Raw genomic sequence first — 15,483 nt, 5'->3', positions numbered from 1 at the left:
AGATTAATAAAGCAACATTGAATTAAATGTATATTGTCGAAAATGGCAACAGCATTTTCCAGAAGATTTTTTTACCATTTCATTACTCAAAAAAAAAAAAAAAAAAAAAAAAAAAAAAAAAAGAAAGCAGACATTATGTAAAACTAAGTATACTAACTAATGTTCTGTGAAACGAGTATGCCAAACATTCTAACAAGCTAATGTTCGTTTGCGAGAACAGTTGTATAGTCATTGTTCTTTTGTTAATAGGATGATGGAATTTTGATGTTCTACACGTGATCCTCGCTGCCTTCATTTTGAATTCTAAAAGAAAAGAATGCTCCATGTGTAATTATTCTGAGGGAGTTTTCAGATTTCCACCTCTATTTACCTGACCTACATTTCCTATTCATCCACAAATAAATTTTCAATTGTTGTCGTGCAACCTTTCTGCGATCGACGCTTCCTATTGTGTTCTAGTCATATTTATGACGTGTGTTCTTTGGAACTTCTGCCATGTAAACTACTTACCAGATTTTATATTTAAAAAAATGGCATGTCGCATTCGTTAAAGGAAAAGTTTTTCCGGGAAATCTGATATAAGGTGATGGAAAATTAATCTATAAGAAAGCTATTTCGGCAGTTGAAATGTGTGATATTCAAAATATGATGTGAAAATAAGTGGTTTTTCAGGTCAATATTCTTCACGTTCTTCAACGTGACTTTCCGAGTAATAATAAAAAGGGTTAAATACAAATAAATGGGGGCAAATTACTGTTAGACCTTTTTTTCTTCTTCCGCATTTTATCAAATATAGGCAAAAACGTGATAATATTGACTCTCACTTTCAAGGAAATGGATGATTATTTTCATAGCTTTAGGTAATTTATATCGTAAACGAAAATACTGACTGATATCACGCTCATTATTTATAGAATCGTCAAAAAAAAACATATAAAACATTTAATAATTCCATATAATTTTCCATACAAAATTACTTTGTTTATTTTTCTGTTATACATTTTTTATTAGATTTTAATGCATTGAGAGTTGGAAACTAAATTAATTATTTGCTCTTTATGGATGTAAAATTTTGTTTCAAAAATTTTAACGGAATTTTTATTCATACACATTTACACAGAAAAAAATTTCTGTTAATTTTACTTAATTCTCTCTGCCACTTGGGGGGGGGGACCTCCAAAATGAGGATAAGAAGTTTCCGATATGGTGGCTGGTTCTAGCCACTCTGGTGGGTACAAAAAAAAGTGGGGGCGGGCTACCTCCCATCAATGACGGAACGTACTTCTCACAGGAGGGTCGTACCGTGGCCGGTGATGGCTCTTAGAACTGGACCACAATTCCCGCCAGTGTTGCTGTCGCGGTGGTCCGGTGATTCTTTTTTTTTTTTTTTTTTTCTTTTTTTCATGTGCCTAAAGGCGGGTTGGAGGAGTCAATTTGTGATTGTTTAATTCTCTGCCGTGATTTACTTTTTACTATTAAATTGAATTTTTTGAGAAAACAATCTCAATCTTTTCTTTTGATATTAAGATATCTGTTATCCGTAAATAAGCTTTCTTTCAGATCTCTTTAACATATATGGGTAATTTTTTTTTTTTAATTTTCATTTTTTGGACTTCTTTGAAACGTTATGTGCTTCTCTTGAATATTTCATTTACAGCTAAAACAATGCAAATTTAACATCATATTTTGATGCTAAAAGTGTCAGGATTATTAAATAGTGTTGAAATCTAGTTATAAAGGAAGTTTCAGCAGAATCTTTCGAAAGTTTCCTTAGAAAATATAATTGGTAAAATGGTAATTGGTAACACGTTGATAATTTAGATAAAAACTATATTAAATATCATTATACTCTGTTAATTAGTTCTGAACATAATCTTAATGTATATAAAAAATAATGAGTATATTAGAAAAAAATAGACTTGAAATATCTAAACCAACATTCTATGTAACAAAAGTATGCATTTAAATTTGTTTTAGTTCATGAGACTCTTTCTGTACTCTAAAACGCATAACATATGCTGCCATTAGTCAATAATATGACCATTCATAGTGTTCTATTAATTCTAATTATTATATCTTCTAACTTAAGAATATTTTAGAAAGAATTTGATCAATTTTAACAAGAACATTGAAATTGAAGGTAACAATAGTTAATTGTTACTTATGGCACTTTACAAGTCCGCTGACGAACTATCAGCGATTTAAGCCGAGTGTGCAGTAGCTTCTGGGTGCATAGGCGCCTGAGCACCCGAAGACAGATGTTCGACTTCTAGCTCATATGAAGATGATACACACATTCGCTTGCACAACCCCTATTTACAGGGGTGCTCTAGCACACACCTCAGAGAGAGAACACAGGGCAGAGAACACCCATGCCCGCACCAGAACTCGAACGCGGGAAGCCCACATCAACGGGAATATGCGCTACCCCTAAGCCAGGTCGCCGGCAGATAACAAAAGTTCTTCACTTTTATTTAAAAAGGTCGAAGGGAACTGAAATGTTCGAGTTGGAACAGTATTTCCTTGAAAGAATCATTGAATGGAACTTTATCTTTCATTAGGTGTATATCTTTGATATGTTTTGAGATTTGATTCCTTATTCTAAAGGCTCTTTCTTTACTCTAAAACGAGTAACATATGCAATCATTAATCAATAATATGGCCATTCATAGTGTTCTGTCAATTCGAATTATTGCATCTTCTGTCTTAAGACTATTTTAGAAAGGATTTGGCGAATTTTAGTACGAATGTCGAAAACTGAAGAGAACAAAAATTCTTCAATTTTGTATAAAAACATCAAAGGGAACTGAAATGTTTCAGTTGGAACAGTGCTTTTTCGAAAGAATTCTTGAACGGATGTTTATCTTTCCTAAGGTGCGTTTTTTGATATGCTTGGAGATTCAATTCCTTAATCTGTCCTGCTATTCCAGGATGTTTTTCACACTCCAGAGAAGGCTTCGACAGATTGTAAGCTTGGTGTACCTATTCACGCGTCGTCGCCTGTGCAGTGTTTGTGAATTGAATCGTTTCAAAGACATTTCCCTTCGTTAGCATTCAGCACTCGCGAAATGTGTCACCAAGGATACGGAGGTGGACACCTGTTGGTAGATCGTATTGAAAATCTCATTACATTTGGACAACAGTGAGTAGGACATACGGCTTTCTCTTCTTCCGAGAGAAGTAAGCAGTTTTAACTTGTTTTTTCAACCGAATCGGTGGATAATTTCTAGTATGGGATATTCGGCATTATTTATGATTTAGGTTAAGGTCAAATAAAAATGCGCTTTTTTCTTAGGGTTTATTGAATTTTTTTTAAAATAAACATTCTCAGATTTCAGCTTTTTTTTTTTTAACTTTGGCTATATAATTTTGAAACTTTTTATTAAAAAAATAATTTTCTCATTTATCTTATGGTTTGATATTTTATTATTAAACTCTTTTTTCTTCAGTAACCCAGAAGTTTATTAAAATATATTATCTGTGTGGATAATACAGAGAAGTTACTAATGAATATTTGAAATTCCTTTATTTGTGAAAACTTCTTATTGATTAGTGTTTTAAATATTCATTGGGTCCTTTGCTCAAGAATCATTTAAGCTTCTTCACATTGTAAATTCCACTTCTAATCCGATGATAGCAAACAAAACTTTGGCATTATTCCTTTTTCCATCCCACCATTTTTAGATGAAATCTTAACATACATGCCTTACATTTATCATTTTAGTAAGAAATGACAGCGTATGACCATCCCTATTAGCATGTGATATATTATGATATTTCCACAACGTTATTCGATATTCTGAATGCTTACAATATCCAGAAGATATTATCTTTATATTATTGTAAGCATCTTGTGCTATTAGGGTTTGTACAGAACACTAAAAATGGAATTATATTCAATGAAAATCTAGTTATTTTATATATTCCTTAGACATTACCAATAATCTGAAAGGAACTTTTTTTTAATTATATAGTTTGGTTCAGTTATATGAGCTTCCCGTTTCAAAACAACACGAGGACTGTATTGGAATAGACATTGTAATTTTGAATCGTTGTAAAAAAGATACGTATAAAATTTGAATTTTGACATCGCCCCTCTAAACTTTCATGCCACACCAGCAAAGGAAATTTGACTCTTTACGTTAGATTACAACATACCAAACCCACAAACATAACAAATAATCAACTGAATTGAGTTTCTCCTGTCGCAAAGTCTAAACTTTGTCAACAGGCCATGACGGTGTTCTAAAATGTTGAAATATAAACTAGTAAAGTAGGAGTTTCTAAAATAAAGATCATTTTAATTATATAGTAATCAGTGGAGCTCAAAAAAAATGTAAGAACTATTATCAAAACATTCATGTTCCGAATGGAAATGCTACAGAACGAATGGAAATAGTAGAGAAATGTTTACGAATGAAAATAGTAGAGAAATGTTTACGAATCGAAATAGTAGAGAAATGTTTACGAATGGAAATAGTGGAGAAAAACCGACTTCTAAGATTAAGATCAAGCGCCATATGCGCGAACATGTGATTTTCAATAGTTTGGCTGTTAGGTTACCTATTGAAAATCTGCGGGAATAAGTTGCTGACCGTATATTATCGACACGACAGTTTTCGACTAAATAATCAAAGGATCGAGTCGATCGACTTTTAACTACACAATTGGACAATTATCACGACTGTGTATTAGCTCACACGTATATTCGGCTGAATAGTTATTCCATTCCTTTCATTTTCAGCTGAAGATCACGATTGGAACTCTGAAATTGGTGTGCAATTTTTATTTTTTTTTGGTGTGCAATTACAAATGATAGGAAGAAATTGCATGAGTAAAAAAGAAACCTGTGCTACATTTAGCAGCATTTAATTCTGAAAACGGGGGAGGGGGAGGGGGTATTACGAACGAATTGGAATTATTGAATGAGTGTATAGGAAAGAGGCCTGGGTTATTTTAAAAATCACTATAAAAGATTCTGATGTTTATCCAAAAGCGAAAGAGCTTGGTAGGTATAGAAAATAAAAGGAAACTGGAAATGAATTTGTGGAATTTCGAATAATAATGAAATGGAGTATCTATAAGAAAAATTATTACTATGGAGCCGATGGCGCTTATCTAGTGTGCTTGCATAGAATAAAGAATGAATTCAGCCAGTCACTCCGTTATCACAGAACTAAGCCGTATAAATATCTGAGCACACGACTGCTATCGAGGAAATCTCTGAGACAACTAATGATTCGACTGTTAAATCTTAGTTAACTATAAATGGCGGGGGAACACAAATCGACTTAATTATTTTGTCATAGAAGGATCTAAGTATATGCATAGTCTAACTATTTCTTTACTTTAAAACTGAGAATGTTATTCAAAGCAAATGCTAGCAGATTTTACAGCTAAAAAAATGAATTCTAGTATAAAAAAAGTTTTGATTACTGGGAAATGCTAGTGACAAGAAATGGCGCATTTAGCATAATTTGCTTTAGCATAATAAAATGTTTCTTTTATTTTTGTAGTAGCAGTTAAATTAATTCTGACATTTTCTAAATTTTTTTCAAAAAACAAAGTTAATGTTTTTTATTCGCTTTCCCTTTTTACAAGCATTACTTTTAAATAAATGTTTTTCCATTAATATTTTTTTCATGCTTTTACAATTTTTTTTATTGAATGCCAAAATATTAAGTATACCTATACAAACTGCACATAAATAATTATTTTAATTATTTTAGCTACTACTTAAGATTTTGTCTAACAAAACGAATAAGCGCACTCTTCGAATTTTACCAAAATATATATAGTTTATTTTCGCATTTTATTCATTTATTTCACTTTAAAATCCTAATTTTTTCGATTGATAACACTGCTTCTTTTTAATAGTCTGTTCACTTAATTAGTGTTTTCAGATTAATTATCTAGAATATTTATAATAAATTTATATTATAACATTGCATGATGGTATAATAGTATATTTAAATAATTTTCATAATCAAGAAGAAATGAGAAAAAAAAATAGACTTAAAATCAAACTATCTCCAAAAAGGGGTTTTAAAATATTTACATGATGATTGAAGAATGTTTAAAGGAACTTACAAATCATACTGTTTGTGAATTTCCAGGTTTTATTGGCAGTGATTCCAAGTTTGTTAAACGTATGACAATATAAGCATTTTCTAAAACTTCATGAATTCATTAAAAATCAAAACATCGCATATGCACGTTTACTAATACTTCCTTTGACAAATAATCATGAAAATGGTGTAAAAAATGCTTGTTTAGAGAGGAATATTTTCTCAGTTTATACGCATAAAAGAAAATGGAATTTCCTTAATTATTCATTTCATAAAATATTCAGCTATAAAATTTTCTAAAATTCAATCATTTTGAAATATTTTTTTAAATATAATAATATATTTAAAAAAATATTATAATAATTCTAAACATTCTTTATTTTTTTAATGGAAAGTTGAAAAACATTCATGCGAATTACTTAAGAAATTTCTATTTTTAAAAAATGAAAACTTAAGTGACTGCAACGAAAGAAGTAAATTTGATTTTCAATCAAAAAAAGTTTGCAAAATATGAGAATTACTCTTTTTTTTTCAAAAAGAGTAATTTTTAATATACTTGGTAAAAATATGCATTCACTTTATTGACCATTGATAAGTATCTTTTCTAACTTCTCTTGTATTCAGAAATGTTTTAAAAAGAAAAGAGAGAGAGAGAGATAACAAATATTACTATATATCAAGTGCTATGTTATAAAATTATAAACATAGAGATATTTGTGAAAAATTTAACTATAAACATTGAGACTGATTTATTTGGTAAATTTATGACTTGTGGTTAACTTTGTTGGAAAATTTTTAGGACAGCTTATAGCTATTTATGTTAAAAATTTGTATATTTAAGATTATTACATTTGTAAGAATTAATAGTAAATAAATAAATAGCTTAATTCTTGCTTTTTTTTTCCTTATCGATAATATATCTAAGTATTCACAGGAAAAAAAAAAAGATTTTATTCTCCATAAAATAATTAGGCATTTGCCTTTTTTTTTTAATATGTTTCTTAATAATATTTTCTGAAATCTATCTCCATTTTAAGGTTATTTTATTCTATTCTTCAAAATCATCATACTATTTGCTTTATTATATCAATTTATTATTATATTGTCTTGCAATTATAGCGTATATATTTTGGAAATTTTCAAAACTATTTTGTTGTTATTCTTAATTTTTTTGCTGTTAAATTCTTAATTTAGTAGAAAATTTTAACTGAAAACTATAAATATTAAAGTACTTATTGCTATATAAATGAGTAAATTATTTTCGTATAAATCTCAGTTTGATAACTTTGACATTTTCACTATCTTGAAATAATTAAAAGGGTATTTTAAATAGTTTATTTTAATAAAAAGGAAAAACAATATTTCTGAGCAACTGATCCCCAAAGGCAATTAGAAAATAATATAAAGATAATTATGATTTGAAGTTTATTCTGATCATCCATTTATAAGGAAACAAAAATATTTTATTAACATTCTGGGAGCGTTTTTAGTCCTCAAAACAAACATTGAAATCTGTATCGATTTGAATAAATAAATTTATTTTGTAACAATACAAAAATGATGTTATGGATATATCACTGATATTTTATTGTTCACTTATTTATTTCGTTTTTTCGTTTTGCACCATTGCTTTTGTTTACTCATTTGTAAACAGAACTTCAGATACACCAAAAAATAAAAAAAGAGAGAACCTTTAATATCCGGAAGTGCTTCGAGATGTAAGCTCAGATTCAATTTTGACAGAAATATTTCTTTAATGCGAATTAAATAAAAAGGATTTCAAGAGGAAATGTTCTGACGGACTTCAACTGTGAAGCGGAACTCAGATCTTAATTCCAGACAAAAATCGAGCAAAGAGGAAACTACTTCTCACGCGACTTTAAGGACTGACATCCCTTCAAACTCCATCAACTACTTCTAACTATGATAACTATAACTAACTATGATTCTTTTATAGTTGTTGGTTTCTTCCTTGCACGTTTATTAAGATAAATAAAATACCAAAAAGCATGAAATACAAACATAGTTTTAAGCTTTTAATACTTTATATTGTGCGTCCACTCTAATTGCTGACCAGCAGAGAATAATTTCTAAACCATTAGAGTTGGGGATATGCTTCCAGCTAAGTTTAAGTTTAGTGGCCCCAAGAGCCAAAAATAGGTTATACCAATCATATGGTTTAAGATGATACCAGGTGAGGAGTTAAAAGTTTAAATAGATAAAGTATATTAAAGATTAAAGAACATTAAAGTACATTACATATTAATTCGGTAAAATAGCTGTAATTAAAACTTGAGAGGTAAATTAGAAAGCAAGTAAAATGTTGAAAAACATCTATATAAAATGATAAAAACCAATAGCTTTTAAAAAGTTAAAAATATACTGATTTAGAGGTTCTTCCCCTAATTCCCCTATGTTCAATGATGATGAGTTAAATTAAGTACATCATACGATGAGAATTAAAGGTGGGACACTCAGTTAGGATATGCGCGACTGTAAAATCAACATTACATGATGGGCATCAACGAATTAAGCTTTCTTCAAACTAGAAAAATGCTTTAAATGTTATAAAAAATTATATTTCCTATTGTTTTTGAATCAATGACCGAATTGCAGAAAAAATTTGGAAATCTAAATTTTAATATAGTTTCCCGTCCCTATTAGTCGTGTTTAATAAAATAATTATGACACACTAATATTTTGAACACAAAAAAAAATTCCACTCCCATCGAGCAAAAATGACCGAGTTACGAAGCTTTTAATTTCATTATTTTTAAACCAATCAACAGCCTCCTCGAGTTTATGAGTTATGCAGTAAATTTTCATAGATACATCCATTAAAATTATCTAATATCGTCTAAAATAGCGATATTGGCAGCTTCATAACTGGCAGTTTATTATTATTATTCACAGAAGTGTCCAACTTTATATATATATATATATATATATATATATATATATATATATATATATATATATATATATATATATATATATATATATATATATATATGTTTTGTTTTTAATATTAGAATGCAAAGTATATTTTAATAAGACCGGGAATGTATAGAAATTCAGCTTTTGTAAATTTTTCAGATGCTTATTTATTGATTCAAACAACATTAAATATAATTCTTTATGTCATTTTGCGTATTTTTCTCTCTGGAACTGCATCTCTAATATAAGACTTTGGAAAGAGGAAATCGTTTGGGCACGAATAGAGTGCCCGTATCTTACATACATTATGTTCTCATTGGCATTTTTTAAAAAGTTCAACCATAATGATAATCATTAAAAACCTTTTATTATACACATGGCAAGATTTTTAAAATATTAAAAAGTAATGACTATTCTTTTTAGATAAAAATTTAACTAACTCAAGTTCATAGCCATTTTGAAAATTGGACGCGCAACTGTGTGTATAATCCGCGGAACATCAAATCTTAAAAAGAGAGTGTCAAACTATTAATGCGACATTATATAAGTTCGAATTACATAAATAAGAATTTTATAACTTCAAACTACCTTAATTGAATGGATCAATACATCAATGATTTATTATTCTGAAGAATTTACGAAGAGCCATTATAAGTTGATATTATATGTATCTATTATATTTAAGTAAATGCATTATTTAAAAACATTGAATTGAAGGAAATACGAAATAATATATTGTCTTCTCTATATATTTATTACAATATGATAAACATATGCTCTTTTAAGTTCGAACTATTATTATTTAATTTGAGAGCACTTTTTAAATCAGTAAGTAATCGACAAAATATTCTCCAAAGATCACGCGATAAAGTCATTAAAAACATTTAATTCATGCCAAAGGTAACATTTCATAATTATTGTACGCTCATGCCATGCAAGGCTCACTTTGGGATAAAATCTTTATTAGAGAGTTTGCATGAAAATTTTATCCCAATGATTTTAAACCACTTCATCTGGTTTTAAATCAGCAAGTAAAAATTCTCGATTTAGATCAATGACGGATTTCTAGTCAGGCAAGCTCGGCAGCTGCCGCTAAGCTGAAAGGGGCCCACAAGTAAGTCGATTTGATCAGTTAACTGAGGAATTTGCTTATTAATTTTAATTTGATCTCTTCTTAAGCATTCGGAAGGAGCAAATTATGAAGTAATGAAATAACAAAGCTTTTCATTGTGAGCAATTTTCAGGAAAGATGTTCCAATATTTTTTGAATTTAAAAAAATTCAATTTAAAGGCAATATTTTGCAATATTGTAAAAGCTTTATGACATTGTTAATACAATCTAAATTAAACTTAACAATAATATTTTTTCAAAATACACAATTTTTCTTGGCTTAATAAAACAATATGAAACTGTCAAAAAATAAATCAGGAATGTTGTTAAAATAATGTTCCAAAATTTAAACGATTCTTGTTTTTAATTTAAATAAGTCCTAATACTCAGCCCTTGTAATGTAAATAAAAACACAAAATTAAATTATTTTGAAAATACTACAAAAATAAAATTAATGAGATCTCAGTAACCCCAAAAGTTCTGTTAAAGGAAGAGGGCTTTACGGTTGTCTAAAATTCCGGCCCCGAACAATCGGAAATAAAATTTTTAAAAAAATTGAAATGTCATCCTATCACCGAAGATCACGGCAAATCTTTAAAAACCAAAATCCAGTTTCACTTCCCAAAACAAAGATTCGCATTCGAGATTTCACCTTTCACGGAATCTCGAATGCGAAACAAATGAGTTGCTTTAATTATCACATAACACCGTCCAAAAACAGACCTGACCTATGTAGCGTTCTTTTCGGATGACGGAAGATGCTTCCATTCATAAAGATGGAACCTCAACACGTCAATCCAAGGCGAGCTGCATTTTCCCATTTCTCTCACGAGTTTCTTGATGGCCGTCCGCTGCATTCCTTGCTATTGTAGAGATGGGTGGAACTCCTGGAAATATTGTTTTATATTTTCTATGTAACTTTTCGCTTTCAGAAAGCCACATTTCCTCTGGCGACTCTCAAGGTTAATGAACCAAGTGAACAAGCGAGGCATTGGTTAAAAAAAAAGTTCCAAAAACTGGCTGTTTTAATGATATGGCATTCTGTTTTGCATTATTATAAACATGCCAGATTTTTCACTCGCACTTCCCGTTTCTCACGGCCAGAACTTGTTGCAGTTTCTCAAAATTAGCATTTTCGTTTACTGAAACTTGTTGGGTAATGTAATTAACTCTCATAAGTTATTGTTTCGATTCATATGTTAAGTCACAGCTGTAAATTGTTGAAGTCATGAAATTCTAATTTTTAGCAAATTATACACAAGGCTTTAAAAAGCTGCTGGAATTACATATGCCTGATTCGAAGTTGTTGCTAACTTACCTGACGATCCGGGTAAAAAAAAAAATGCATTTACCAATGCGTACTTCCTTATTTGCATGCATGGCCAAACTTTCAAAAAGAATTCAAAACATTAACACAATTGGTTAAGAAATGTATTATTTTTTTAAATAAACAAATATCTAGATTACCTAACAAGATAAAATAATTTTCAGTAATATCTATTAAACGGCATTAACTGTGCCCCTGTAACAGTGTTCTTTTTATTATTATATAATTAGATGATACTTCCGCTTCAGGAAGTATCATCTAATTATATAATAATAAAAATATAGTATATAGTATATATATATATATATATAGTATTATATATAATAATAAAATAGTATACTTCCGCTTCAGGAAGTGTCATATAAAGATTTCTTAATGATTCAACCAAGAGTCTACAGAAAAATTGAGGTATTTCAGATTATAAGTAATTTTTGTATCGAATTATAGCATCAGTGAATAATTTAATTTAATCTTATAAATTTAAGAAATGATAACTCCACACCCATATGATGCATGGGTCGATGATAAACGAATTAACAGTAAGAACTCATTAACATAATTAAAAGCAAATTTACAATAATAAATTTATATTTCAATTCGATAATAATTTTGAGTGGAAAAATCCGACAAAGGAATAACAGTTTCGATTGACGAATAAGAATTACTAGCAGTCTCTTGGAACCATCTAATGGTAAAGCCGACCCTGCATGTTAACATCAGGTTTTGCTTTGAATTTTTTCATTAAATGAATACTTTTTTAAAAACATTCAAAAACAATGAATGAATAATATTCGACTGTGACATACCTGACTCTTGCTTTGAAGTTATTTCTTAGCTATGACCTAAGATCGGGCAGTTTGGGCTTCGAAATTGGTTGATTTTTGGAAAATGGTTGATTTTTGGAGGTTTGAATAAGTTGTATTAACATTTCTTGTGCATGGAATGTAAAATTCATATCCATTGCTGGAAAATTTCTGTAAAATATTGCATTAATAGCTATTCAATATGTACCAGTTGTATCTAAAATAAAGTATTATATTATTGAAAATCATATCTGTTAATGTTAATGTTGAGACTGGCGGTTTGAAATTTGATTTGTCGTATATTCAGGTCTGATATATGATAAATCTATTGAAGATCAAATGTCCTGCAGCTGATGTGAAAGGAAACTTAGTGAGATGGTTTTGGTTGATGGAGCCTATATCATTTGACCGAGGTACCAAATTATTAGGCCAAAAAAAGTTTTGTAGCATCAAAATGGAATTTAACATAGCCAAAATTTCTTATAACTTCTTATGGTCAATGTAATTTTTATGTTATACTTTGCTTACTTATCCTTAGAATATAGAGAGTCTCTTTCGAATCGTTGAAATTGCAAAAGCATTAATTACTGATCAATATATCTTTAATCACATCTTTATCAGAATAAATTTTTGTTCAATAAATTTAAATTTTTTATTTCTATACTGGAAAGAAACATATTGAGAATAAAAAAATTAACAATCATTTTAATATCATATTGGTAATAATTTAATTATATTTTTCCCAGACTCAAAAGGAAAGTGTTATCAAAACATGTACTGAGTAAACTTAATTTCGTACCGTAGAATATCACTATGTATTCAATTTTCTATGCAAAGTTATTCAGTATTTTTTTTCTTATTCCCATAGGCTCTACCAATTTTTCTTGGCTAATTGCTCATGGAAAACCAAGTACCTAAAACCCCAGACGGATTGCTTGCCTACCAAGGCCGTCCTTCCCTCTTTTATCCAGCAGTTCGCAATGACAGCGATGATGACATCGCATCCGAAAGTGGCTTTCCAAGTCGACTGGCCAGTGGTATGGGGACAGCCAAGTTCCTCTGCGGAGCCTGTCTGGCCCTTCTGGGTGGTATGGCTGTTTATGTCCAGGCCTGGTCTGCATGGATGTACGGCGGAATCTGGAGTGGACTTTTCGCCATTTTCACTGGCCTTTGCATCATTCTGACAGCTCGCAAGCAGAAACCTCAAAGGAAATCACTCTTGGTTGCATTATTAGTTCTTTCAGTGCTTGGTTTCTTCAATACAGGACTATTGGCTACCTTTACCGCCATGGGATTGGTGGCTGAAGTGTACATGGAAGATGTGGCTGGCGCTCTGGTGTGGAGAGGCGTAGAAAACGCGTCCCCATTTGTAGTTCAGCTGTTGTTGCTAGCTACAGCTACAGCAGATTGCTTGCTTTCGCTAGCTTGTTGCGTTATTAGTGGCCGAGAAGTATGCTGCTGTGGACGTCCTACTCCAGCGGTTGTCCATTCCCAGAGAAGAGATCGTTTGATCAGCTGGCTGGGTTCTCAACAGGGTACGCTGCCACCACAAAAGGTGGTAAATCTTCCAACAGTGAAACTGGTTCCATCTGCCCAAAAGCGCCCCACACGGCCGAAAACACCTTCCACCATGCGTATGTTCCCCCCGGGTGTTGACCTAAATGATTCGCCACCCTCTTCTTCAAGTGGTGAGGCATCCACCCACACAAATATGCCTCTGGTCAAGGCAGATAGATCAGGTAAACGGAGAGGCGAGAGAAGGCAAAGGGAAGATCCCCAGTTACGACGCCATGAACAGGAACAGTCTTCCCGCCCGAATAATCGAATACCAGAATCCGTGCCAAGAGATGTCAATGATTCCCGCCAAAATCCAGCAGTTCTTGATGAGAAGTATTTTGCACTTGATAAGAAATTATCTGAGGAATTCATTGATAGGACATGGAATTTCTGAGGTGAAAATTTCAAAAACTCATAGTGTCTCTCTCGTAGTACTGCAATTTAATTTCAATACTTCAAGAGCAAGTTTTCTCCCAATTTTTGACAATCATATTCATCAATTAATCCCTCATTAGAATGGGGTTAAATACAATGATCTAAACATGGTACCAAAAGCTGCCCAGTAACAATGCAAATAAAGACATTGAACGGGATTGCTATTGGATTGTCTTGCTTCTATGAATGACTTTGAAAGTTATTTATTATAAATGGTGGAAAGCAGAGCTTTGTGGGTTTTATTTTTTCTCATTACCTCTTGGAGAAATACACTGAAAATATCTGAAGAACTCTTCGGAAAAAGATTAGAATTAATTCTTCAAGTCAGAATCAGGAGCATAACAAATTAATTAGTGGAATAAAATTAGTAGGATATGACACCTACTTTCATAATTTTAGAGACCTCCACTTTTTCAACAAAACTGTCACACCAAAGACAGAAATGAACAATAATTTTCTGTGATGTGATTAGAATTACTGACTTCTTTTGTCGACTAAAAGTGACATTTTAGGTTAAAATTATAATTTTCATGAACTCGATCACTTTTTGTTTAGGATAATGAATGATTCATATGATGCAAACATATCACTTCTTGGTTGTGAAATATTTAAGAATCATCAACAGGAATATTTTTCTGTTCATTCATGCACAGACTGCTGAAATGCCAAACTAAGTTATCTGTTTCAACAACTTCTACTAAATATTTCAGTGCGGAGCTGTGCTTATTTCATTTGTACAAAAATGGAAGGAAAAAAATGTATTATGATAGTTTAGTTTTTTTTATAATATTCTTTATAATCTCCCATTTTAATGCCTGCTCAAAATAGACAGAATAGTCTGCCTGTTAAAGAATAGATGTATTTCTTTTTGTAAAAAAAGTAGGAAGAAATAAAAGCCAATACTGATTTTGTGGAATTTTAATCAATTTTTAATTGGAAACATCCTCACGGAAAATACCCTGTAACCATACAATTTATATTAAAGCTATGATTATCACTTTATGAAAAATAATATACAATGATATGAAAACAGTTTAAAAAGTGCAGAAATATAAAAAATAGTGTAATAAATGCAAGAATATAAAAACACTGTAATGAGTGCAGTGATATAAAAATAATGTAATTTATTTAACCATATTAACGGGGTAACAAACTGCTTTATTTAAAAAAATAAGTTTCTTTGCTTTAATTAATATTTTTAATTGGTCAACTGATATCTTTAATTCGGTCTTTCACATTTTCTTT

At 30.6% G+C, this 15,483-nt stretch overlaps 1 protein-coding gene across 1 annotated transcript in view; it reads left to right on the top strand.

Annotated features, from left to right (window-relative positions):
* Window positions 1–15,154, top strand: part of LOC129984159 (uncharacterized) — a 56,696-nt gene extending 41,542 nt beyond the window's left edge. Inside the window, exon 2 of the mRNA XM_056093960.1 lies at window positions 13,115–15,154. Coding sequence (XP_055949935.1) covers window positions 13,145–14,197 — 1,053 coding nt within the window. The 5' untranslated portion in view covers window positions 13,115–13,144 and the 3' untranslated portion in view covers window positions 14,198–15,154. The remainder of the gene's footprint in view (window positions 1–13,114) is intronic.
* Window positions 15,155–15,483: the final 329 nt, after the last annotated feature.

This window comes from Argiope bruennichi, chromosome 9, assembly GCF_947563725.1.
Source record: "Argiope bruennichi chromosome 9, qqArgBrue1.1, whole genome shotgun sequence".
NCBI classification, from domain to species: Eukaryota; Metazoa; Arthropoda; class Arachnida; order Araneae; family Araneidae; genus Argiope; species Argiope bruennichi.
Note: the sequence above shows the minus strand (reverse complement) of the source record. Positions and strands in the feature narration are given on the sequence as shown.